General features: G+C 35.1%; 1 protein-coding gene across 2 annotated transcripts in view; it reads left to right on the top strand.

Annotated features, from left to right (window-relative positions):
- The window catches only part of LOC115443655 (thrombospondin type-1 domain-containing protein 7A), a 79,676-nt gene that overhangs the window by 27,065 nt on the left and 25,560 nt on the right, over positions 1 to 27,051 (top strand). For both annotated transcript variants that reach the window (XM_030169139.2, XM_030169137.2), the window contains exon 2: positions 1,911 to 2,012. In XM_030169139.2, the coding sequence (XP_030024999.1) occupies positions 1,916 to 2,012 (97 nt within the window). In that variant the 5' untranslated portion in view covers positions 1,911 to 1,915. The remainder of the gene's footprint in view (positions 1 to 1,910; positions 2,013 to 27,051) is intronic.

The raw sequence follows: 27,051 nt of genomic DNA, 5'->3' as shown, positions 1-27,051 counted from the left end.
GTAGTAAGCACATAAGAACTTATCAAAAAATGTAACGTAAATTCCCGTGATATACCCATTTCGTCAAATAAGTAAGACAATTCAACAACAGCCCCAATCATATATTTTTTTACATTATATTTTATCGGAGCGGCTGGTAAAAACAAATCAAAATAAACAATAAATTCCAAGGCGCATAATATTTTTCATTAAGACTGCAAAGTTATTTACTATCTAGAATTGGACGATGCAAACAAAAATGTTCAATAAAATCAACATTCTATATTTAGCAACGTACAGAAATTTAAATAAAGAACTGTAGGATCAGACAAAATACCCTTCTTGTGACATAAAAGGTGACCTCTCTTTGACACCGCGAGTAGAAAACATTATGTGCCCTCCGTCCCTCTGTCCTCTTTCCTTGAGGAATACAATGGGCGTACTAGCAGGCACGGAACAAGGCCTTTCCAAAATGCCACAATGTTTTTTCAGTGTAATCTTATAGAGTGTATTCCTAAAATAACACTGTAAAGAAAGATTACATATCCACCTCCGTACGCCAGATTAGGACAGGTGTAAAAGATATGCTATGCTATTGAATACTGTTTCGGTTAAATGGGAATTAAATAATTATACTATAGTAAAATATTCGTAAAACTCCGTACTTCTAAGCAAACTTTTACAAACTTTGTCAGTCGACGTCCTCGGGGGTCCAGCCTTACACAGTGTAGCTTGAATACGACTCTGTGTTGTCCCATTGTTCAAAACTAGGCTACCGTTAAAAGAGTCATATTCAGCAGCAAGCGTCGCGAACAACGCGTTGTCATGTAACATGTGAATTATATTTAATATATTTATATTGCACCCCTACATTCGTGCAAAAAAATGCAACTTAACAATGTTTTTTTTAAAGCAAAACATGCATTTGAGTTTTAGACTTTTAAACATGATATTTTGATTCAGTATTTTCGTATTGCTGGACATATCCATCTCTATACCCTATTCGTGTTCATAATAGTCGGCACCTACGATTGCTTTTTAAATTTTTATTTCGTTGTTTGTGTGATGCATAAATGAATTTCATCAAATCATTTCACATATTTAGTAAAGTACAAACGTGTTTGTTAAAAATAAATCAAAGAATTAGACGCTAACAAGTAAAAAATGAACGAAATAATTTGTGTACTCTTGAGTAAGAGAAAATTATATGCTGTATATCAGTGGCGAAGCGTCCATACAAGCCGATTCCTACCGGGTTACCTTTTGTAAATTAATTAAAAATAATAAAAGAAAAACATAACAATATACTTAACTAGAACAATAATAGTATACTCAAACAAGTCATCTTATACTTAATTAAATAAATAAATACTTTAACGATAACGGTATATAGTTCATATTATTATCAATTCGTTAAATCGTAACTCGCGCGCAGTGCTCGCGTCTTATAGTGTTCGAAGTGAACCCGGCCGCGCATAGCTTCCCTCGCTATATTGTTGTCTCTTTCACACGCAGCGCGGTGTCTTTGTCTAATCTTTTGGAAGTGATGTTAAGATACATGTGTGCGTGTGTGTATGTATACTACAGGGTAACCCGAGAATTCGCGGCTTAATGTTGGGCAATTGGCGCGAAATATTTTAATAATTTAGAATGTATAATTAGTGTTTATGTATAGTGTTCGTTATTAATTTTTGTTGGACTCTTTTAGGTACCGATTTCAAAATATGTGCTTATTTTTATAATTTTGAGTTTAGACAATGTTTATGTTAGAAGGAAATTATTAAGTATTATGATATTTTACTGATTTTAATTTATTGTGAACAGCGTATTACGTGTTAACTGTAGAAAAAAATATTTCCTCGGGTTACCTTTTGAAAATTTTCACCCTTCGCCACTGCTGTATATTTACTGACGTTCACACGTTGTTCCAGGTGATATGGGTCGCGTGGTTTGGTTGGTGTGGGCGGCAGCGCTGGCCATAGCTGCAGCCGACGAGGCCTCCGATCCTGAGGGTCTTTTAGAACCAGGCACAGGTGAGTTTGAAATTTGCCAACTTGTAGTCAGCACAGTTTCAAAACATTTCCTATGTAATAAAATGGTATCAAACAATTATAATATAATTTGCAGTTCCTTGTCACTTAAAATGATTTGAATTTCATTATCTGTTTTACCTGCATTTTCCACTCCAATATAGTCAGCGTAATACACTTTTTAACGCATGTCACAAAAAAGTCGTTAACTGTAAAATGTCATAATACGCTTCCTGTAATATAACAAAGGTGCACAATATAAATCATAATTACTGTAGAGTGTTTCCTCAATAACGTAGCTTTAATTGCAGTTCGTAGCCACGTAGCGTCGTAGAACTCTCGTAGCTCGTCGCCGGCGTAGCGCTCGTAGCACATAATTCTGCGTGTGCGAGGCCATTATCCCGTTATTATGTTGTCTGGTAGCACAACAACGCTGATAATGGTGACTTGTAATAAAGCCGCAAAAAATACGAGCATTTTTAGATAACATAATGTTGATGTTACGCACTTTACCACTTTATGTAATTTATGTATGGTAGAGACGGTAGAAAGTCTTGTCTAAGCGCAATACGCTATATGATGTATGTTATCATTCAAAATATAATTTATTATGAGTAATTTTATGTCTTTGCTTATGAGTGGTGGGTTTTATTACGCCACCAGATATTTCTATATTATTTTTAAACGTAACCATACTAAAAGAAAGATCTTAAAAAATATATCACAAAAGCGAATGCTTAAATGCCCCACATATCCATATTTAATAACCGCTTTAATACTGGAATTTGCACTGGGTCACATTGACCCTTTAAAAATATAAAGCCTAATCGACTTGACCCGACACTTCTGTTGACTTTTATATTTTTATACATTTCAGGCGATGGTAAAAGTTTATTAACATACTTTGTAAGTAAAATACATAATAATTGGAGCCATGGGCTTACAAAATTAAAGAATTTGTATGATAGGATAGTCATATTTATGTAGATATACGTACTACATAAATGGACACATGGACACATACACATGGACGTCGCCAGGGGGTACCTATCGTAACCAAATTGACTATATCCTGGTTCGATCACGCTGGCGAACGTCTATCCTTAACGCTCATACGTTGCCTGGTGCAGACTGCGGATCGGACCACGAACTTCTGATAATCAGGCTAAGACTGAAATTAACAGCTGCAAGAATTATCTACAAAAAAGACAATGCGGAAGTTGGGGATATCGAAAGATTCACTACTGCTATAGATAAAAACTGGGCAGATTGGGTGAATGTAAACCAAAATGAAGCAACACCAGAAACACTGTGGAACCAGGCAAAACATCTTATCGAAAAAGCAATCGCAGACTCTAAGCTGCCAACTGAATCACATAAACGACAACACTGGATGTCAGATAGTACTCTTGCTTTAATTGAAGACCGACGGCAGAAAAAGGCGAAGGGAGTAGACATTAGAAAACTTAACAAGTTGTCTGCCCAAATTCAGACTAACTGCAGGCGAGATCGCAATTCATACCTTCGTAAAATATGTGAAGAGGTCGAAAAACATGCAGGAAAATACGAATCCAGAGATCTTTATCGTAAAATTCGTCTTATCACAAAAACTGTACCCGCTAAGACCTGGGCTATTAAGAATGAGAATGACGAATTGATGACAGAGTTGGATCAAATTTCGGAAACATGGAAGGGATACTGTCAGTCGCTGTTTCAGGATCCGCAATCAAGTTGTTTTCCAAAGACAGATCCGAGTAATGAAGATTTGGAGCCAGATATTCTTCTGTCTGAAGTAAGAGCCGCTATAAAGCATCTAAAAACAAAAAAAGCCACGGGCAGAGATACAATCCCGATCGAAACTATAAAGGCTATGGGCAAACGTGGTGACCACGTATTTCATGCCATTTGCAATAAAGTTTGGAGCACAGGCATATGGCCCACAGAGTGGACGCACACGGTTTTTACTCCCCCTACATAAAAAAGGTTCCACGAAGATATGTAGCAACTACCGCCTCATTGCTCTAATATCACACGCTAGCAAAATTTTGTTACATATTCTGAATGAACGACTGAAAGCATATTTGTCCAAAGAAATTGCACCAGAACAAGCCGGATTTGTGAAGGGGAAGGGCACTCGAGAACAGATTCTTATTGTTCGCCAAATTATTGAGAAGGCTCGGGAATTCAACAAGCCAACATATATCTGCTTTGTGGATTTCTCAAAAGCATTTGATTCAGTGAAATGGCCGATTTTATGGAAAACACTACTGGACATGGGCACACCGAAACATCTCGTGCACCTTCTAAGGCGCCTGTACGAAGAAGGAACTGCATCAGTACGGACAGATAACATCTTATGCAAGAATTTTCATCCCAGTGCTGGTGTCCGTCAAGGGTGTATAATATCGCCGCTCTTATTCAACATATACACTGAAATTATAATGCGTATTGTCCTGGAGAATTGGACAGATGGGGTTACAGTTGGCGGCTACAAAGTCGCGAATTTGCGCTACGCAGACGATACCACGCTTTTTGCGACAAGTGCGCACCATATGGAAGAGCTGCTTTCTAAAATGGAGCAAGTGAGCCTTGAGTTCGGATTACGCATAAACCGCAGCAAGACCAAAATAATGATCATAAACCGAAAAACTAATAATTCGCCAGAAGTTACTGAGATTGCGAACTGCAAAGTAGAACAATCGTACATATATCTTGGCGCTTTGATCACAAACAATGGTGGATGCGTGGACGAAATTAAAAGGCGTATGGGAATTACTCGGACCGCAATGGACAAAATGAAGAGAATATGGCGAAACAGAAACATCACTAAAGCCACAAAGATCAGGCTCGTACGAACTCTAATTTTACCCATATTCCTTTACGCTGCAGAAACGTGGACTCTGAGAGAGACTGAAAAGAAGAAGATAGATGCTTTAGAAATGTGGTGCTGGAGAAGAATGCTTGGGGTGTCGTGGACTGAATTTCGAACAAATACCTCGATACTTCAAGAACTCGGCATCAAGCAGCGTCTATCCGCCTTAGTACAGTCTCGCGTACTCGCTTTCTTCGGACACATTTCTAGGAGAGGTGACCAGTCTGTGGAACGTGTTGTCGTCCAGGGCAAGGTTGAAGGCACTCGACCGCGAGGAAGGACTCCTATGCGCTGGACCGATCAAGTTAAATCTGCCGTGGACCGTCCCGTACATGAATGCACCAGAATTTCCTCTAACAGAGAGATATGGCGTAAGATCATGAGGCGTATTGCATCTGCTCCAGAAAACTCTACATGACGACCACGACCACTCTGTCAAGAGTGTTACGACTAAGAAGAAGAAGACGTACTACGTGGAAAGTAAATTATACGTATATACAACCACTGGACTAATCTAGGCTATTATATAAAGCTAAAGAGTTTGTTTGTCTGATCGCGCTAATCTGAGTAACTATTGGTTCGAATTGAAAGATTCTTTTAGTGTTGGATAGCCCATTTGTCGAAGAAGCCTATAGGCTATATAACATCACGCTATGACCAATAGAAGCGGAGAATCAATGAAAGATGTTGCAAAAACTTGGATAAGCTTGGATATTCATTTTGTGAGCTCCCATTACGTGCACTGCTTAAAAGATTGAAGTTATGGAACAAATACGTATGACAATATTATTTATCTTAAAAAGATTTAAAAATAAAAAAAAATCAACATCTCCCGCCGCAACTGTTTGCCGCAAATACTTCCCAACGGATTTCGATGAAAATTGAAATGAAGATATTTTGAGACCCTAGGAAATAAATATACTACTTTTTATCCCAGGAATATAACGGACTTTTATCCCGAATAACTCTTTCACGCGGGCGAAACCGCGAGCAAGTAATATAAAACAAGCGACTTAAACCGAACACTACACTAACCTAAAGCAATTTAATAGGTGTCTTTTGTCAGACTAATCGTTATTAGTCGGTCTAGTATCTGAAGTTTTCAGTCACGCGAAGGCTTAGTCACTCAACCTACCAACTGTTGCCCTAGGCGATGTTGAATAAACGAATATCAAAACAAACATAAATTTTATCGCTGAACTTGTGTTTTATGATAGAACTTGATTATTGTCTATTTATTATCAGCCGCAGTTTGTTCCAAAGTTTTGTATCATTTAAAATGAGACCTAACATAACATCGGACAATTCGTTGTCGCGGTATGTAACTCGGTCTAGATATAAACTTTCAAACATGCTTATTTATTGTATGTTTTGTACTTATCCGTATTTTTAATTTATACTACAGCGCAGTAAACATATTGTCGATGCATCAATGCTATTGAATAACATAACCCGACTTTAGGTAACGTCTACAGCTCAGTGTCACAGGTGACTGACCATTAATCTAGAAGCAGTACAAACCACAAACGTATAAAAAGAAGACGATGGTGGTAAGATATATTTTATATCCGCCCGGATAGCCACCACCCTACACAAGGTTAAAACCCGCCACAGTGGCTCACGTCAGAGTGTCACGTTCCGGGATTAGCCTGTGTATAACCGGTTCCAATAGGCCGGCATAATTGTGGTGACTGTCGAGGAGTAATTAATCATCTCTCGTTAGTCGACATTCTATTGAGCCCCATTCCACTTACCATGATGTGCAGTGGCGACACTTTGTTGTGCACATATCGAGGTTCTAATATTTTTTTCTTCCTTAAATTCTGCAGATTTATTTATTGATTTCATATAATATTAGATACACAAAACAGGATACAGCCAAAATAATATGTGAAACAAATTTATACAATACATTAATAAGGAGGCTAGGTTGTATCTCTCATTATGTTTACACAGCATGTTCAATATAAGTAAATCTAAATATAATCTATCATCATTACAGATAGACCGTACAATAAGTCACTATCTTTCATCATTCTAGCATAATTCTTAGTAACACGAATTAAGATTTAAGTGAGGTTATTAATACTTACAATCTTATGCTTACGGACAGCGCTTACTATCTTCTTCTCGTCACTTGCCAGCCGACTTTAATGAATTTCTCGATAGTTCAAATACGCGTATGAACAAACATTCAGTACACAGAAACATAACGTCAGTTGAACATCTTATAAGAATAAGATGCGGGGAGAAACTCCATTATATAATTACTTACATTTATAGAAAACCCTTATCGAAAGCTCATGTCAAATTCAATCTTCCTTCATCCGACGAAAAGGTCGGTATATCTCTCTGCTTCCATCACAATGTATCCCTAAAACGTCACGTTTGCGTTATTACGGTACACTGAGTTAGGAGAATGAATGTAAATGTTATTATTCATCGGACCTCCTCTACCCGCGCGTGTTGTGGCAGTGTTAAATTATAATCCGGATAAATATAACATTTTATAGTGTTATATATTATAAACAATAACAAAATGCAGAATATAAAGCTAAAAATAAATTATAATCCAAAGTATTTCCCAGCAATATTTGTCCAAAATATAAACGTAAATACGAAATGATACTGCACAGCTAACACAACTGGGCATCCATTATTCCGCTGCAAACCGTGTTTGTTTAGCATTGAATAAATAAGTGATATAAACATCGTTAGCATTAGTCTGAACAAATAGGTTATATAAATACATCAGCATAACATCGGATCACGTAATACTAGTTGATCAACGCTCAAACATCCGCGCTCGCTCGCTTTGCTTACTTATCTGCAGCAAACATGCAAACAAGCGCCCAAACAAACAACCCCATGTTATAATACGTCTTTAAGTGCTACGGAAAATGTTACTTTAAAAGCAATGCGACAAACACCACTTTTAAAATACCGAAATACATTTTGCTATATAGCGTAAATCATTGTCCCGTTAACTTATTCGGTTTAATTTTTTTTATAACAGTAAGCATACATCTAACACACGCACACACTGCCTTTTTGCGTAAATGGGTGTGTCTTCGGTAAGATCATCGACTGGGGCATATAAACTGTGAATTTTCCAATCTGAATAAATACAAATCATTTGCTTAAGATTGGAGTTAGTTTGTAATAAGCCTGAGCTGAGCATCACAGGATCTAACTACGATATGTGACCCTTGGATATATATACCTACGTTTTTTCCTTTACACAAATACCTGAGTTCTGTCATAACTATCACGACTATATTTAATAAATCTCGGTAAAATATTAACACACGTTCATCACGATTTGGCCATGTGTCTACAATAAAAAAAGACTCAACGCATTTATCGTTGTAGAAAAATGACGAGTTTTCCTTGTCAATAGTCAGCGCGTACTATGTTGTAGACTTGAGACCTAAACAAACATTCACGCCAACGTTAGGTCTCGCTCGCCGCAAACAGCGACATCGATAACAAAGGAACCACAGGGGCCTTATTCTCTATCCCGCACGTTATTTTGACAGTGCGTAACAAGCACGTAACACAACGCATCATGTTTAGTACTATAGAAATTTGGCTTGCAGAATACCATTCCACGCACATTTCTCGAAGATAACATGACACGGCCGCGTTACGCGTTTACACTATCATCTATACTATTATATAAAGCTGAAGAGTTTGTTTGTTTGTTTGTTTGAACGCGCTAATCTCAGGAATTACCAGTCCAAATTGAAAAATTCTTTTTGCGTTGGATAGCCCTTTGTTCGTGGAGTGCTATAGGCTATATATCATCACGCTATACCCAATAGGAGCGGAGCAGTAATGGCTAATCTCAGGAACTACCGGTCCAAACTGAAAAAATATTTTTGTGTTGGATAGCCCTTTGTTCGTGGAATGCTATAGGCTATATATCATTACGCTATGACCAATAGGAGCGGAGCAGTAATGACTAATCTCAGGAACTACCGGTTCGAACTGAAAAATTATTTTTGTGTTGGATAGCTCTTTATTAGTGTAGTGCTATAGGCTATTGATATATACCACGCTATGACCAATAGGAGCGGAGCAGTAATGGCTAATCTCAGGAACTACCGGTTCAAACTGAAAAATTATTTTTGTGTTGGATAGCCCTTTATTCGTGGAATGCTATAGGCTATTTATCATCACGCTATGACCAATAGGAGCGAAGCAGTAATGGTTAATCTCAGGAACTACCGTGTTTGAACTGAAAAAATCTTTTTTGTGTTGGATAGCCCTTTGTTCCTGGAGTGCTATAGGCTATATATCATCACGCTATGACCAATCGGAGCGGAGCAGTAATGAAACATGTTGCAAAAACGGGGAAAAATTATTAGTTTTGAGAGCTTCCGTTGCGTGCGCTGCGTAAACGGTTAAAGTTATGCAACAATGATGTATGACGGGATTATTCCTCTTAAAAAGTTCTAAAAAATATATTATAAAACAAAGTCCCCCGCTGCATCTGTCTGCCTGAACGTGTTAAACTCAAAAACTACCCAACGTATTAAGATGAAATTTGGTATGGAGACAGTTTGAGAGGCTCCCGGGAAACTACTACTTTTATAACGGAAAACTTTAGCCTGAAAAACTTTATAACGCGGGCGGAGCCGCGGGCAAAAGCTAGTACAGAATAAGGGCCCAGTACGAGTATAATTTCTGCTAATGTTCTGTCAGACAATGTGTTGGAAACATTGTATCGGAGTCGAATAAAAAATATAATAAGTTGTGTCACTTTGATATGTGTGCGATATATGTGGCATGTGCCTTAAAGTGGGTAATTTTTAATCTGAACTTCCGCTTTAGATCTTCAGAATGCAAATAATATAAAAAAGAAAACATTTCGCTTTGATTAATAGAAATAAAGTACCTACACTTAATTGTTGTCTCAAATATCCTTTTGATACAAAATACTAAAAATAATATTATTTATAACATAAACAATCAAAACGGCATCTTCTCGATCATAAAATAGTAACTTTGAAGACGTCGACGAGTGTAAGGAAAGTAATAATTTAGGCATAACATGTGTGTGTTGGAGTGATAAGCCCACAGTAGATCGCACGGCTCAGAACACAGCACTCAAAATATTACGTTGGGATTTGGGCACGCAGCCATTGCGTGCCAATACACAAGATATTTAAAAGCTTCGATGTAACACATAAAAACTTGAATAGAAATAACAGCCATATAAGTTATATAATATTAATGATTACTTATGAAGAAGTATTTGAAATTAATATTTTTAAAAAGTATTCTTTAAACAAATGGAAAACAAGATGTTCAATTTTCAAAGGCTATTTATATTGACTCCATTATCAAATCGAAGCAGGTACAATAGTGCTTGCATGCTGTATTTTCTACTATAATCGATTCTCACATCTTCCTACAACTCGCCCCACGCGGCCCGAGAGATTTCCATATAAACTGCCTCTATAAAAACGTTCACAAACCACATTTCGCGACGGTTATATAATTTGAAATATCAACCGTGTGTTGATTTTGTGCGGAAACATTAGGTGTCGGCGCGGTCGGTGACACGTCTTCATTTCCCCCGTTTCCGAGGCGACCGCCATCCACCGCGGGAAACGGCCTGACCAACTTCGCATATTGTGTGGACTTGACATTTAAGAAAAGGAAGTTTGATATTTTTATAGCTAAAATATGAATTACATATTTAAATTGGCCGAAAGCCAGGAGAAACATGTGCAGCGATAACACGTGTAGACTGATATATTGTGTGTGAGTTTTCGCTTGTTTTCTGTGATACTATAAAGATGGCTACGTTTGTTGTTATGAAACATATTTTTATTATAAAACTATACGTATAACTATTGTTATTTATTATCTTACCTATTGAGTGTGAACATTACATAGGTTTTAATAAGGGATGTCCTTTGTCCAGTATAAGTAGTAAAATAAAAACTCATGCTAGGTATCTATTTCGGCTTCTGAAAGTTGTAAAAATGCTTTCTTATTCTATTTATTACTCTATCCGGTGAAAATCTCACAAACCGGAATAATTTAAATACACAAACGTTCCACCTGTGTGTTTGGCCAACTATACACAAACCTTGTATATGTATATAATTATTAATAATATTATATTTTGATACAATCTTATTATAATCATATCCCCGATTGAAACTATATCATTATACAAAAAGCGGAAAATATAACATTAGCGACACTTACAATGGATACAAACTGAAATTTACATGTTCAAGCCGTGCCCGCGCCTTCAGTACCATGTAGTTTATCGCACATACTTACCGAAACTTTACATATTTTCGACATGAAACCTGTCTTAACTACTAAATTATGGCGCTATTCCTACCACGATTACAGACAGTGACAAAAGCGACCCTTTAATATTTTAAACATTCTCACGTCGGCTAAACGTAGTAACAAAACTCTCTCTGTCGCACATCGTTAACATAGCACTTACTATTTTATATCTAGTACTAAAACCGTCAACCCGTATAGATAACGGCAGCTAACTCGTCCCATGTGACTAGAGACGACCCTATCATCGCATCAGGCACAAATCTACTCATTTATATTCAAACGAAAAAATCGCACAAAGCGAATAGAACTTGAATCCATGTTACGCAACACGCTCTGCCATTAAACAAATGAAAGGATCTGCAAGCCCAATTATATACACACGGCAGGGCCAATTAGATTAAACTCGACTCAATTGAGGTTATTATCCAAAGTGTTTGTTTTGAATCGATGAACGCCCCAACACACAACGCCCGCCCGCCTGTACCCAGTCACTCCATAAGCCGATATATTGATAATCTGATTACCTGTACTTTCTACAATATGTATATCACCTGCCAATTTTACTTAGCAACGTAATTTCCTACGCCCCATGTCAAGCTGTATCGACCGTTATGAATTTATTGTGCGAACAAAGGGGAGGATCGTCTGTTTGTACCGTGCTTGCGCCACGGGCTGTAGATAATGTGTACTTCGAATGCTATTATTATTTCCACGAGGATTTTTAAAGGGATTTTAACGCCTTGGGAGTTCTAATGGATGTAAAGTACGGAAAAAGGATTTTCATTTGACTAGAGTCTGTAAGTCTAATAAAAATGTCAAAGTCTATGAACATTGGTACCTAAATATTACCGTGGCTAGTCTGATTTGTTTAGGAACATTGCATTATCACATACATTTACTCGTACAATATAAATGATCAAAAGAGTGGAAACTTGAAATATTACCAATAATTAGTTATGTCGGTGGAGAATGGTTTTAAAGACTTAAAACTAGACAGTTTACACATAAAAAGTTTATCGACCGTAAGTCGACAAGCATCCCGATAGCATGTATGCTCGCCTTACGTAAACAACTGTTACGAGTTCTGCCCTTCAAAACTACTCGAAAGGCAATTTTCGCCGACAAAACTCTTTTCGGCTCATTGCCGTGTAAACAGGAATGTTAATCGCAGTCAGCTTCTCGTATAAGATTAAAAAACTTATTATCAGGCTTTTAAGCCGACCAGTTTCTAACTTATAGCTCTACATATACACGAATTAATATTTGTTCATCTCTGAAGCTGTGGCAAATATATGTCAAATGATTAACACTTTTCTCTGAAATATATTTTTGATATGAGAAACTTAACTGCCTTTTAAAAACCATATTATGAATGAAGTCCTCCCATACACAAATTATTCTTGTATAAGCACGGCACAAAATCCACTTAAGGCACCATCGTCCCCCGTCTCGATAATAACAAATTAGTGGGCCGTTTGTCGGCGAGCCTTCTTCGTCGTGAAACATTGAAGCAATGAACCATCAGCACACTCTGCTTGGCAAAACACGCCAAATTGGATCCATTAGCGAGCATTAAGCGACCTTATTGAGGTGACGTGCACCTAGATGTAAGAGTTTCGGAGTATTTTCCGCACTGCTACGCTTTATGAAAGCATACGCCTCGCAAATTCATAAAAGATAACATTTTATGAAACAATTTGTCAACGCCGAAATCCCATATAACTTGTACGTGCCTTAATAACAAATTGTTGCGAAAGAAAATTGAACGTGTTAAGATAGGCACTGACTGTGCTACGTCTGAAGAATGTAACAAAGTTTTGGTAGTTTCTTCTTACTAGTTTACAGTTCTACTCAATGTTGTATAAGTTCAAACAAATACATTTGTTTATGGGGACGAAGCATTTAATAAGTCAAAACAAATATAGAACAATAATACATTTTTTTTATTATCCATTGAATAAATATTTTAAGGTAACATATTTTTTTAAATATCTTTTTAAAAGAAATTACGAAAAATAAAATGAAATCCCGATATAGCCGGTATAGGATTACTAATCAAGGCAAATAAGCCTCTTGGTATTCCTTATCTAAACAAAAATAATGCCTTACATAATGAATGACAGAATACAAGATATGCCGCAGCCACCCTATTTTTAGTAGCCATAAAAATTCAAAGCCAGTGGTCTACATTTAAATGGCGTCGACCTCCGACCCAAGGAGATCGCGGTCACGTCAAAGTTATCGCCAAGTTTGTCCGAAAAGAAATAAGTTTAAGCCTTTAAACCTTTTAACTAGACTTCCACTTGGTTTTGACATCAATCCGTTCACAAGATAATAAGTGGTGCCTTTGAGCACGGAATGAATTTAAACTAGCTTTGTACTTGAGAAAATTGTGCGTGTTTTAACACGAATGTCATAAAATGTCCGTAGATCTGTTTTTACTGCTTCGTGTCGAGGACAAACTATTGCTTCAGTTATTACGGAATCTATGAAACTATATTTTTAATATATGTACTGTCATATTGGAATGAATAACGTAATTCTAAGCTTAAGATTGTCGGTTTTTAACTCTCTTATGTGTGTAGATAGTATACTATTACTTTTCTTAAATATAATTTTTATTTCTCAGCTTCAGCTAATAATATATACTCTTAAGTACCAAGGTGACTGAGTATTAAATTAAGTATGTTCGAAATGAATTTTCCACTTAAAGAGTAAATTATAACTAAATTAAAAAAGTCGTGACAGTTCGTAAGTAAGATTAAAATGGATACATTTTTTTTTTACAAATTAGTCATTTCCATTCTCATGTATGAGATACCTCCACACTTCACAGTTACAATCATTTTGTAAAAAACATATTCTCAAATCATTTTAAGATATTTCCATCTCAAATAACCTAATCGGTACAGCTTTTAAGATTATATTCTGTTCATAAATTATCATTTACTAGGAGTTGATAAAAAAAATAATACGGACCTATGTACTATGTCATATAAATTGTCAGGGTGAATATATCAATATCAAATTAAATCACAATCAAATAAATGGTTCAATGACCCTTTTACCTTCCTTAATTAGGTTTTAAAAAAAATTATCCAATATTTATTAAGTTCCAACATATCCCCATACCAAATTACATACCATACCAGTTGAACTTTTCCCACCTTATTTGGCAGGGGATAAAAAATTACTCATTTTTATTTTTAGGACGTAAGATGTCTAAGTGCATAATTAAATAGAAATTATAATTATTAATAATTTTATTAATTAGCCCAATGTAAACCAGGCATGAAAATTTACTAAGCGTACTGATTGCGATGATCAGTGTACAAAAAAATAATCGAAAACAATAAATGTCATTAAAATAAATAATAAAGACCTTTTTATATATTTATTTATTTACTCTTTCTTGTGAAAATCATAAAAAATAAACAAATAAGAAAAGAGAGACAAAAAGCACAAGTACAAAAGACGGTCTTATCGCTTTAGGCAATGACTTCCAGATTACCATGGAATGGATATAAAACGAGAAAGAGAAAGAAAGGGATTAACTTTTATTTAATAAAAATCAATAATATTTTTTTTTTCAACAACTGCAATGGAATCGTTTCGAAAAACTTTCACAGACATATATCTTTTTATTTTTGAGAACGAAATGCGGTGCGTAAATTATTTTAGTTAACAAAACATTTTTAAAGATTACTTATTTACATATTTTTACGATACGTACGAATGCTAACATCGAATATTGGGAGATGAGATATTAGCATTAAATATCTTCCTTTATTAGTAAAAAAAACTCCGAAGCTAAACCCACACTAACCAAAACGTATTTCTAAACCAAATATTTTTTCACTAAGCAAATAAGAACGAACAGTAAATAACGTTCAACAATTATTACAAACAAAAATCGGACTGTTATTCCATTAAACAAACTGACTTATATGGATGTCCAGCCAACCATATTACGGTATGTTTCTGACAGGGAAAATAAAAAACCAGAACAAAAATCATCGTATATTAAGAATTGTGGGTCCTCCTATTACGCCGCGATATAAATTATATTGTATAAGTAAAATAATTTATCAATATCTATGTGCAAGTATTATGAGCGAATAGTTTCGACTTGAAAGTTTTATAAATGACACTAGTTTAAAGCGTAGCATAGAGAGCTTAGAATGCAGTCTAGAAAATATAATTTAACCGAAAGAGAAATTCATTAACCGCTTTTTATTATCATTTACACAAAAAGGACTCAGGTTTTAAATGGAAAAAGTCTCTAAGTTCTTTACTTTTATTTATTCCTAGAAAAGTATTTTGTATTGCAAATGTAGCTGTAAATGTAAGTGTAGAATTAAATTAACGTGAGGTTAAAATAGAACAAATTTCGTATTTTGCTTTAACTTGTTTTTAAACAGCGTAATTTTTATCCTCTAGTAAAAATTCAGACAAGCTCACCTGTTCAGCTCTTTTCACTTCAAGGGTGGATAAATTTATGTGAGCCGTCCTGTTTAATGACGAGCCTTTATCGGGAGAGTGAAATAAAAAACTCATTAACTTTTACTTAAGCTTTGTCACTAATTAGGGCTATTTATAAACTAGCTTCTTTTTACTCATTTTATGCATTATGAGCTGTAAAGCGAGCGGAAAATTCTACTTTTTTGTTGGAATTTCTAATAAACGTGGGGCCATATTAGGTTTTAATTAAGGTATTTAAAGCGTAAAATATTAACAAATTCCAGTCACTTTGCAACAACTATATTTAACAGAAAAAGTTATAAATCGTTAACAATTGCATTTTACAGACATTATTAAACTTAAAATATACTTAAATATCATATTATCGTAATATCCATTAGCGAGAAGTTATTCAATTTTTACGTTCGCACGGCGATAAAATTAAATTGTGAGGTTTTGGCAGTAACATCGGCACGGGGCGATGCGAACGCTGAACATAGCGGGGCGTTTTATCGCCCTGTTCGCGGCCGCTTACGCCTGTAAAGTGCCAGATATAATACAGTCAGCCTCCCTCGGCCCTCGGAGTATTTACCGCGCCCCTCCGCCACCCTGCATAATCGATCGACTCTGTCGCAAACCGTCTAAAGGCGATGTTACATCAATTATTCACCAATATGTTGTATACACATCATGTACTATCAATTAGTATTTTTTAATATAGTAATTATATGGAAATAATCTGGCTATTATGCGTGGTCGTCACATTACAAAAATAAACGTTCAGTTTGTATAAAAGTGATAGTTTCAACGGTAAAGAATATAACCCATTTAATGACTTATTCGTAATGTAATCAAAATACTCAATACAGATTAATATAATGAAATACTTATACTTGTTTTCAATATGCACATTCACATTCGCTTATATGTAATTAAAAATAGACGTTTATGGATAATTTTAAGCCTATTTATATCAACATTGTATTAAAATGTGTGTAAAAAAACCTGATCCATAAGACTGCGAATTTTTATAAAGTTAATCTAATTGAAAAAAGTAAATTTCAGTCTCTAATATAATCGACACTTTATAATCACATTGTCTTCTTATGGAACAGAAGTTCTAGATATCGTGACAGACTCTATCATTCAAAACCTTTGTTTTGTTCAAAATAATCGATGATTAATTAACTACATCTTGGGAAAATCATCAAACACGTACGGTAAACATGTACGGTGGTGAAAAGATAAATAGTTGTCATTAATACGGGCTTGTCAATACGTTTTTGATATACTTTTATCCGTCATAGACTCCCTAAGTGGCAAAGTCTTGTTATGGTACGTCTGCAGTGCTGCGACCGCAGGTTCGTTCCTCAGGTCGGACTGTGATATTGAGGTTTTCTCCTCAGCAGCAGTGAAGAGTCCATAAAACCCGATTCATGCCGGCTTCCTTTCGTAATTTATATGAAATTTAATTATTACAACAATTTGCAGACCGCATTTATGCATATTAGTACGTACATTATGATTTTGTCGGGTTTCCTTTCAGAAACTTTCACCCTTCGCCACTGCTACTCAGTATCAGCCCGAAGTCTAGAAATAGTGCGTCTATCACATCATGGGGCGGAATACATACGACGGAAAGTAGGTGCAATAATTGCGCCTTTACCTACCGCTTCGGGGGTAAAAGGCATAACAGTATGTATCGTCACAGACAGCTTATTAATTATAGAATTTTTAAATCATGTCTCTACTCTTCGGGCCGGTACAAGTTTGTTTTTACTTAGTATGTTATTTCCCGTCTTTGTTCTGAAATTTGCGTATTGATCCCTAAAATTGTTTCATCACTCATCCTGACTTAATAATCACGATAAAAATAAAGCACTCCATCAAATAATTTATTAACAAGAAATGTTCTTATTTCACGAAAACATGCCAAGATAAAACCACGTTTCCCAAAAGGAAAACGTTATAAATAGCTCCAGAATCTTGTGATCTTTTAACGTTTTATTTGTTTAGGGTGCGTACAATTACCGAGGCGTAAGGCCTTCTAAGTGCTCAAATAATAAATCGTTATATACAGCCACTTTCCATTTAAGCCAAACCATTAGTACATTAGATACTGAAACATTTATATAATTTAAATTATGAATGGCCTTTATTTTTCGAAATGCTTCCTCATTTAGTAAGGTTACATAAAACTTAGTTAAAGAGGATATTTTTAAACTAAACAAGATAAAAGGTGAAACTAAAATTTGGGGCGGCTGACCTGAATTTTTTCGCCTTATTGCTGCACCGCTCCACACAAAAACAAAATTTAAGCCGCAATCTCCAGTAAATCACGTAGAAAAGTCCAGCTTTTTACAGTAATTCGTTTATATCTACAGCTTCCTGTTTGTCCGCAGGTTAATATCTGAATATACTGAATGAGTAATTCGTAGAGTCACTAATAATAAAGCTGTTTGAACTATGAAAAATAGGGAAGAATAATTATGGAAAACAATTGAATGTTCCCGATTTTTGGTTTTTAATATAGAAGCAAACGAGCATATCGTTCACCTGATGGTAAGTGACCACCGCCGCCTATCAACGTCTGCAATACAAGGACATAGAGTTGCGTTGCCGGCCTTTTAGGTGGGAATACGCTCTGTTTTGAAGGTCGTATCTGCCCAGAAATGCTGCTGGCGTCAATTGCTTCCATAGTTTTGTAGTAGGTGGTAAAAAATGTCGGACTTACTTTATTTGCCTTAATTGCCCTTGGCCTAAATATATTAAACAAATTTTATTTAAGGATTTATGAAAAGAAAATTAATATCTCATCGAAATTAGTCCGCCATATAATTACATTAAGCTTCGTTTACGTAATTAAAACATTCATGGAATTATTCATATTCACATTTGTCTCTACATTTAGATATCTATTCGGCACGCCTCGCCGTCCCCAGATTTCCTTTGTGATGTTACAAACTTGATAACTCTATTAGCACCCGCGACGTCGATGGCATCTTGTTTATGTAACAAGCTTGTCATCCTAATAACTAATCAAATAAACATTTAAATGAGCGGCCGGTTCGCTTTAGTCAATTTTTTTTTTGCCTTATCCAACGAAAAAAATATGGCGCGCGCCGCTGACGTGCTTAAGATCAAACGTTTCCTTATTCCTCACGCTCCCCTTCGTTAATGTTGCTTTTATTCTTAAATTTGTTATTCATTTAAACTTATCTTTGAGGTAAGGAATTTAGTTGAATATTTACGCAAAATGGAATTAAAAATAGATTCAGTTCGTATTTGCTCCGAATTTTAACTGTCGTTTAAGCCTTTATTTGATTCGAACATAAACTTAGTTGATATTTTACTGGCGAATATACGAAAACTGCCTTAATGGCGTAGTTGTATTACGCTACGACTGCAGTGCTGAGGTCTCGGGTTCGGTTCCGGGTCAGGCAAAGTAACATTAGGTTTTTATACTCAGTATCAATCCGAAGTCTGGAATTTGTACCCAAAATAACTATAGGCTTGCCCCCTATCATTTCGTGGGACGGAATACGTATGGCGAAAAGTGGGTACACCAGTTGCGCCTCTCCATTAGATCACCGCGGAGATAAAAGGCGAAAGTATGCGTGTGCGTATTATTAATAACAATAGATGTAAGTAGCTACACAAAAGGACAATTTTTTTTTTATCGCTTGGATATAACATTTTTTTTTTTCATTTTATATGTAATAAACAGACACATAACATAATATAATGAATAAACATTTATTTATTTTATTTTTAAACAAAATATGTTCTTTATTTCCCTACGGAACTCTAAAAAGATTAACGATTTAAGCTTGGAGTGAAAACCAAATTACAGAAAATGGTCTTACATTTAAAACCCCATTAAATATGTTACAATACAGGCCGGCAGAGACGAAGTAAAAAGAGGGATTTGTATGGGATTAATCCGAGTAAAGGAGAGTGAATCAACAGAATTCATTAACAGGATCTTCGCTGTCTCCACTGAAATTCAAACTTAAACTGCATTAAAGTCATTGTTTGGCAAATTGCTGTAATCTTATATGCTCGATTTTTTCTGACAGCTACTGCTAATAATATAACAGAAAGTTATTAGATTTACAATAACCTACACGATATTAGAAAAAAAAAATTCAAACATATTTAATCACAATTAAACTTACAATTGTATTTTGTATGTAAACTAGTACTAAACAATCAAAATGATATAATTAATTATTTAATGCGCTGAAATATTAAAAGACTATGATCCTGTAAGAAATACTTCAACTAGTAGTCCTTATCAAAATTTACATTCATGTAAAAATGCTAAACTGTTGTTAAATAAATTAAAAAGTTCACCAGGTCTGCGAAAGCTGGGGAATATTTATTTCTGCTCTACCGGACACCCCGCGGCTTTAAAATAATGTGAAAACGTTGAAAAGTCCCATAATATGCAGATAAAGAGTAGCTGCGTCTATATGGTGCGCTTTTAATGAACAGGACGCAGTACATAGGGTGTTATTTATTTTCATTCCATCTGTAGTCCAGCCACGTCGCAAGCCGGATTTATACGCGCGTGTGTGATTTCGTTCGTTCCATCGACCACAGCTGAAGTGCGGTGCTCCAGTATTTCAGTCGATAATGTGTAGATGTAGCAATGGCGAAGGGTGAAGTTTTCCGAAAGGGGACATAACACAACATATAGGTACTACTAATTTACATAAATGCGGTATATATAATTTACGAAGCAGAAGTCGGCAGTGATCGAGTTATATGGACCTTTTGCCACTGAGATGTAGCAATACGATGACAAGGTATATTAAAAATGACACGCATAGTTTGAGTTAGAATTTTACTGGTAATTTCTCCCTTACGTAATGAGACAATTTAATAGGACCTATTAATTTAATATATTCTTCAGTGCCATTATACGATAAAAATTAAGGCATAGAGCATCAATATATATGTATGTACTACGTATTAGATTTCGCGTTCCGAACATTCACTGTGTTCAACTGAATTGAACTGTCATCCATTCAAACTGATTTTAGTATGGTATCAATATTGATGCTTATGATTATGTGCGGAGTGGCGCTCATAATATAAAAACGTGGATTTATGTACAAACGTGGATGTGAATAAAAAATATTAGTCAAATAAATAAAATTATTTGTCGTTCGAATGAATAAATAAGTTATAACAGTGACGTTTTCATTGCCATTTTAGTTCAGATGTTGAACAAATAGTTTATATGGACGTTCGCGTCTATAAAATATACGTCAATGGCATAGAGAAACAAAATGTAAACTGGATACATCGAAACTGGACAGATATTGCATATCAAAAGAATATTGAACAACATATTCTAAAACATCCCAACAGATGCTACAAACAATTTTATTCACACGTTTCCGAGTCGCGTTAGCTAAGGCGCAAAACCTGAGCCTTGCCTTCGCTCCACTGATTTATGAATATATCTCCATAGCGAAGGCTCCCAACACTGCATTTTCTAGTTATAAAATAATGATTACACTGAGAGTTTATTATATCTAAATGTATCTAAAGTTATACTTATTTATGAAAGATTAGACGTTGTTTAAATAAAAATAAAATAAAATACTTTATTTATCACGTAGGCGAACAAAGTTGCACTTATGATACGTCAAAACAAAGAATAAGAATAATTATTATTTCTAAACAACTATTAAAATCACTTATATAACTATGGAGATTTTAAATTAGGGATAAAGTTTATACAAAAGACTAGGTACAAAAGTACGAAGTAACCAGCTCGGGCTGGCAAGTAGGAGGAAATAGAAGGGTAACGCGTCGCGATCCTCACCGGTGAGGACATGAGCCCTAGCCTAGCTAACCTACCAGCCTTTCACTAGCTACCTAAGTGATGACTACCCGAAGAAGAAAGGCAGAAAGAAACTCCGGGCTTTCTTTTTGTCATCAATTGTTCAGTACTTCTTTTGTATTTTTTCCAAGTCTTTCTTGTACATAGTCACAATAGTTATATAAGCTAATGCACGCACATCACCGTTAACATGGGATAAGATGAAATCCAATCGACTAAACCTGGAGCGGCATAAAATAAAATTAGCGATAGCAAATAAAAGAGAACATAGATTCATACTTAAATAACGGCGTACAGCGTGCATTCGCCTACATTTACAATAATAGTTTTCAATCATGAGAAAAGAAAAAAATAGTGATATTGAACAGGCAAACACAACATGATCGGGTGGTCGTCTTTCAAAAATTACATTTCATTAAGATATGATATGATTTTGTCAAATTAGAACTATAGAAATGTCATTATTATAAAAAAAGCATGTGAGACATGTAACAAAGACATTTTAGGCAGTTAATTAATTACTAATGTGTGCTAACATGGTGGGTCATTGTGTGCAGGACAAACTTTCCAAACCGTCTTATCATTAAGGTAATCAGATACAGTATAGTATCCTTTACACATTAATTCACGCTTAACATAACACTTGAATTTTTGTTCGGTCAAATTGGTAACTTCGAAGGGAAGTTTATTATAGAACTTAATGCTATTAACTAAGAAAGATTTATTGGTTTTACAGAGCCTATGATTAGGGACAACCAATTTATTTTTATTTCTGGTATTTAGACTATGCAAGTCACTGTTTTTAATAAAAGTACTAAGGTTACGTACGTACATTATATTCTGAAAAATATATTCGGCCGGCAAAGTCAGTATATTCACCTCCTTAAACATTTGCCTAAGGGAATCATGAGAGCGAAGGTTGTAAATAGCTCTAATCGCTCGTTTCTGCAAGATAAAAATGGTCTGCAGATCTGCAGCAGAGCCCCACAGAAGAATACAATAGGACATAATGCTGTGGAAGTATGCAAAATACACTAGCCTTGCCGTAGCCACGTCAGTTAATTGTCTAATCTTCCTAATAGCAAACACGGCAGAGCTCAGTTTACTAGAATTTTTTTGAATATGGGGGCCCCATTGCAATTTACTATCGATTAAAACCCCGAGGAAGACCGTTGAGGGAACTAATTCTAATTTATCCCCATCTAAATCAATATTTAGTTCCTTTTTTATTCAGTAACGAAAATCTGACACATTTCGTTTTTGCGGCATTTAAAAGTAAATTATTAGAAGAGAACCAGTCAGAAATCAAACTAAGTACTTTATGTGGCTCACCGAGATTCTCATCCCTTCTATTTAACTTAAAAATAATCGAAGTGTCGTCAGCGAACAATACTACATCTGCCATATTATCAACCATGTAAGGCAGGTCATTTATGTAAACTAAGAATAGGAATGGACCCAATATGGAACCCTGGGGAACCCCAATTCTAACTGCGGACCCGGCAGAGGAGACGTTGTCGATAAATACTTTTGATTTCGACCTGATAAATATGAAGATATTAGTTTAAGTCCAATTCCTCTAATACCATAATAATGAAGCTTTAAAATGAGGGTTTTGTGATCGACGCAATCGAATGCCTTGGAAAGATCACAAAAGACCCCCAGTGCATCCTGGGATCCCTCCCAAGCATCTAACACAGCTTTGACTAAAGCACGTCCAGCATCTTGCGTGGATCTGCCTTTTGTTCACATTTAGGCCCGGGGAAAACTGCGAAAGTTAGGCGTCGGGTCTAATTTCCAAACCGGTTAATCATTTCTAATCTTTGTGTTGATTTTTGTGATTAGCGCAATATTAATTATTCAAATTGCAATTTCTGCCGCTGCTCACCGCTTAAAGGAGGGACGATAACAACTTACCGAATCATAGATCGTGCACCAGCTACGTCTCTACCCACGCCTTTAGCGATAAAAGCGTAAGCTTTTAAAGAGGATGCATGTAATACGAGACAATGGGCACGGAATACAGAATTCGTAAAATTTTTGCCAGAGAATAGGACTCGGTAGAAACGGACGAAGCTGACAGCGAGAATGATACACTGAATTTCGTTGAACTACACGTTGCATTTAAAATGCTTGATGCAGAAATCCGGGGACACTACATTCGTTGCAATTTTTTGCCATTTTTTACAAGTGGTGTTATATAATCTGAATAGATTAAAGAATTATCTATCAACACTGGAATACTTTATGTTTTTTATTAATAATAAATCCCAACTTCTTAAACAAATCTGACATAGGTCATTTATTAAATTAAAAAAATACAACAATGATTTTGAATTCATGCATTTTACAAAGTTTAAGAATGTTATCCGAATACTTGTCCAATAGTATGAGCTTATCACCCATTTTACATCTACCTACATACCTAAGTCAGGTAAGTGTATTCTGTATCCCGCGTTTTAACGATCCAAATGTTGACCAGGCAAACAGTGTGTGAACGTTACGTGTAGGTACTCATAAACCCTCAAGCGCAACACGCATCAGCAAATTCTAATGAAATTGTTATTTATTGTGGAAATACTCCAAGCCACCAGCTAGTGGGCAAAATTTTTAAAAGGGTCATGCAGCTGAATTTCATTAATAAACTTAACAATGCAGTCACACAGTAGCATAGAAAGATATTTTTACGATCCTAGCGCAACGATTCGCTATAGTTTTATTCATACTTAGCATAATGTCTAGACGGCAATAATCTCTCTGAACGTAGACAGATAAGGTACCTCTTATTCTACCAACCCTTATACCACTCCAATGTGGGGTTGCCGCAAAAAGTTATTTACGCAAGTCTCTAAATATATTAGACAGCGACAGTTGTTTAATTAATTTCAGCTACTTTTTAAATACGAGAACTAGTCTAGCACGGATAATTTGGTTAGATAAATGTAACACGGTCAATTTTTTTGTTACTATGTTCATTACGCTCAGTTTGTTTAAACTAATGCTTCAAGTAAATAATTTCCACTTGAATAACCAATAGCTACGCCTTAATCATATTTAACTACTTAAGTAAATAAAGTAAATTAATTAAACTGACAGTAATAACGGCTTCGAAAAATCGTTTAATTAATACATTAAGATCTCCACTTGCGATTAACATATTATGTAAATATTAAGCCGTATTTTGCATGTTAAAATAATTTTAAATTATCCATCAATTTATACTTACGGTAATTAATTATCTAATAACATAAGAAAGCAATCTAAAAGGATTCTTAATGAGTTTCAATATACTAAGAAATAGAATTATAGACATGTACATCTTGATATAATAATAAATATAAACCAGAGGGACTTACTTAATAATCATTATCACACGTTAGGTACAACATTATTACTTTTAGTAAGTATTCCGTATATACTATATACTCGTATTATAAAGGTAACACAATCCCTGTAATACGTTAATTAACTACACGAAGAACTATAATTGGACCCTAAAATAGTAACATTAAGCCTTTAGTCATTATATCTTTAGCCGAAACTAAGCTTATGAAATGCTCGCCCTCAATTTCTATAAATAAATCCTGAACGTTAACCCTAAATCCTTATTAATGGCGGCACACTATACATTTTAGAACATACAGGGGGCTAAACTGTCAGTCATAAAACCCTTCCCAAAACAAAGATTTCATTCAAATCAAGAATTAGATTCATCTTACTTTTTCTTAGCAATCTTACTTCTTAGCCTTATTATAAATGCAAAAGTTTTTGAAAATTAACTAAACTGATTTGGATGAAATTTGGCACACGGATAGACCATGTGATTAACGAAAAGGTTACTTTTCCCGATAATTTGCTCCCATTGGAAGTAATGGAATTCTTTATCATTTTTTTTATATAGATGGCACTAATGTACAATATTTTAGTGACTTGTAATGGAAAAGGCTTTTCACACGGGAAAAACCGCGAGCAACGCCTTGTTCTTTATAAATAATAGAAGAAGCACGTTCTGTCTGTTACTGTCCCGCATGAATGAAAACCTTTCTCTAAAAATGTATTCCATGCATTATGTTATGTCCCGGGATTTCTACGTCTAGTGTTAAGATATACTTCGGAAGTTTAAAGTAGATTCCATTTGGTACAAAGCTAGTTTTATGTGAATGTCTTCAAGAACTTGCAGATAAGTTAAATAAGTATTGTACTATCATCTTTTATACCTAATACTTATATCAAAAATTTTTAATTCCTACTATGTTTTTTTTTTTTATTTATATTCAAAATAGATACAAATCCTAATAATCAAGCCGTACATATGAGAAATTGATGTAAATTATTTCCGTAATTTTAACTTACTCTACACTCCTGTCGAAACTTAATAATTTTTACATTAGCAGCTCACAAATCTTTTGAAGTTATTTAGTAATTAAATAATTAAACAGTGTTTTTGGAAAAAAAATACATTGATATAACTATGTACCTATAAATGACCTCTGTCTTACGCATGTACTGAACAAAACATAAGAATAAGCGGCTTACTTTAAAAACGATCAAATATACCCTAACAGTATTGTGGATTTTTTATTGCAAATCTTATGTGAACCGACGGCGTGGAATATAAAAGTAAGAAAGTATTTTCCTTGTAGATGCAATTTGTACCAATATAAAATAAAGGACTTCTCCATTGCGAAAATCTTGGAACCCGCTTATCTGCTTTCAGAAATTTTATACTCGCGAAGTTGTAGTAAATTCTAAGCTCATATTTTAATGTTATTACAATGTTATATCTTACACTATAAAATTAGCATTGTCGTCAGCGCGATCTCATAAGAGCACAATACTAACAGCAATCATCTAATATTAGTGTGGTTGATCGCACGTAATAATATGGATTTTAAATTATAATATTACTAGCTGACCCGACAGACGTTGTCCTGTCTTAACTATGTATGCCCGCAAGCATCCTGTCGATCGCTGACAGTTATTTCAAACCACTGACAGTTATGTAAAATTAATATTGTCGTTAAGTTTTCTTAAATTTTCTATTTTTCCGCGTATTCTTTTTATTTTTTTTGTTTTGTTTTGTTTCATAAGAACCTTCTTCTGACAATAACAAACACAACAAAAAAAAATTAGTGAAATCGGTCCAGCCGTTCACGCGTGATGGCGTGACCAAGGGAAATAGGGATTCATTTTTATATATGTAGATGTACGAGATATAAAATTAAGAAATCTTCCTTCAAATAGTAATTTAATGATTTAAGATAGATGAGCCGTGAAACACGGATGGGAAAAAAGAATTTGGAAACCGGTCGTGGTTGCGGTTTCCGTCCCCGAGAAAGCAGAACTTTGCTTTATCAGCAAAAAATAACCCTCACTTGTTCTCATTACCGAACGTACATTCTCATGTTCATTACTTTATCCAACATACTAATAAAAACTTTGTACAAACCAATGGTTCTAGTTATTATAGTTCAAAAGCAATAGGTAAGCACTATAAATTATTGCTTTGTAAGGTTCAAGAATCTTTAACATAC

The sequence above is a fragment of the Manduca sexta genome, chromosome 12 (genome assembly GCF_014839805.1).
Source record: "Manduca sexta isolate Smith_Timp_Sample1 chromosome 12, JHU_Msex_v1.0, whole genome shotgun sequence".
Classification (NCBI taxonomy): Eukaryota; Metazoa; Arthropoda; class Insecta; order Lepidoptera; family Sphingidae; genus Manduca; species Manduca sexta.
Note: the sequence above shows the minus strand (reverse complement) of the source record. Positions and strands in the feature narration are given on the sequence as shown.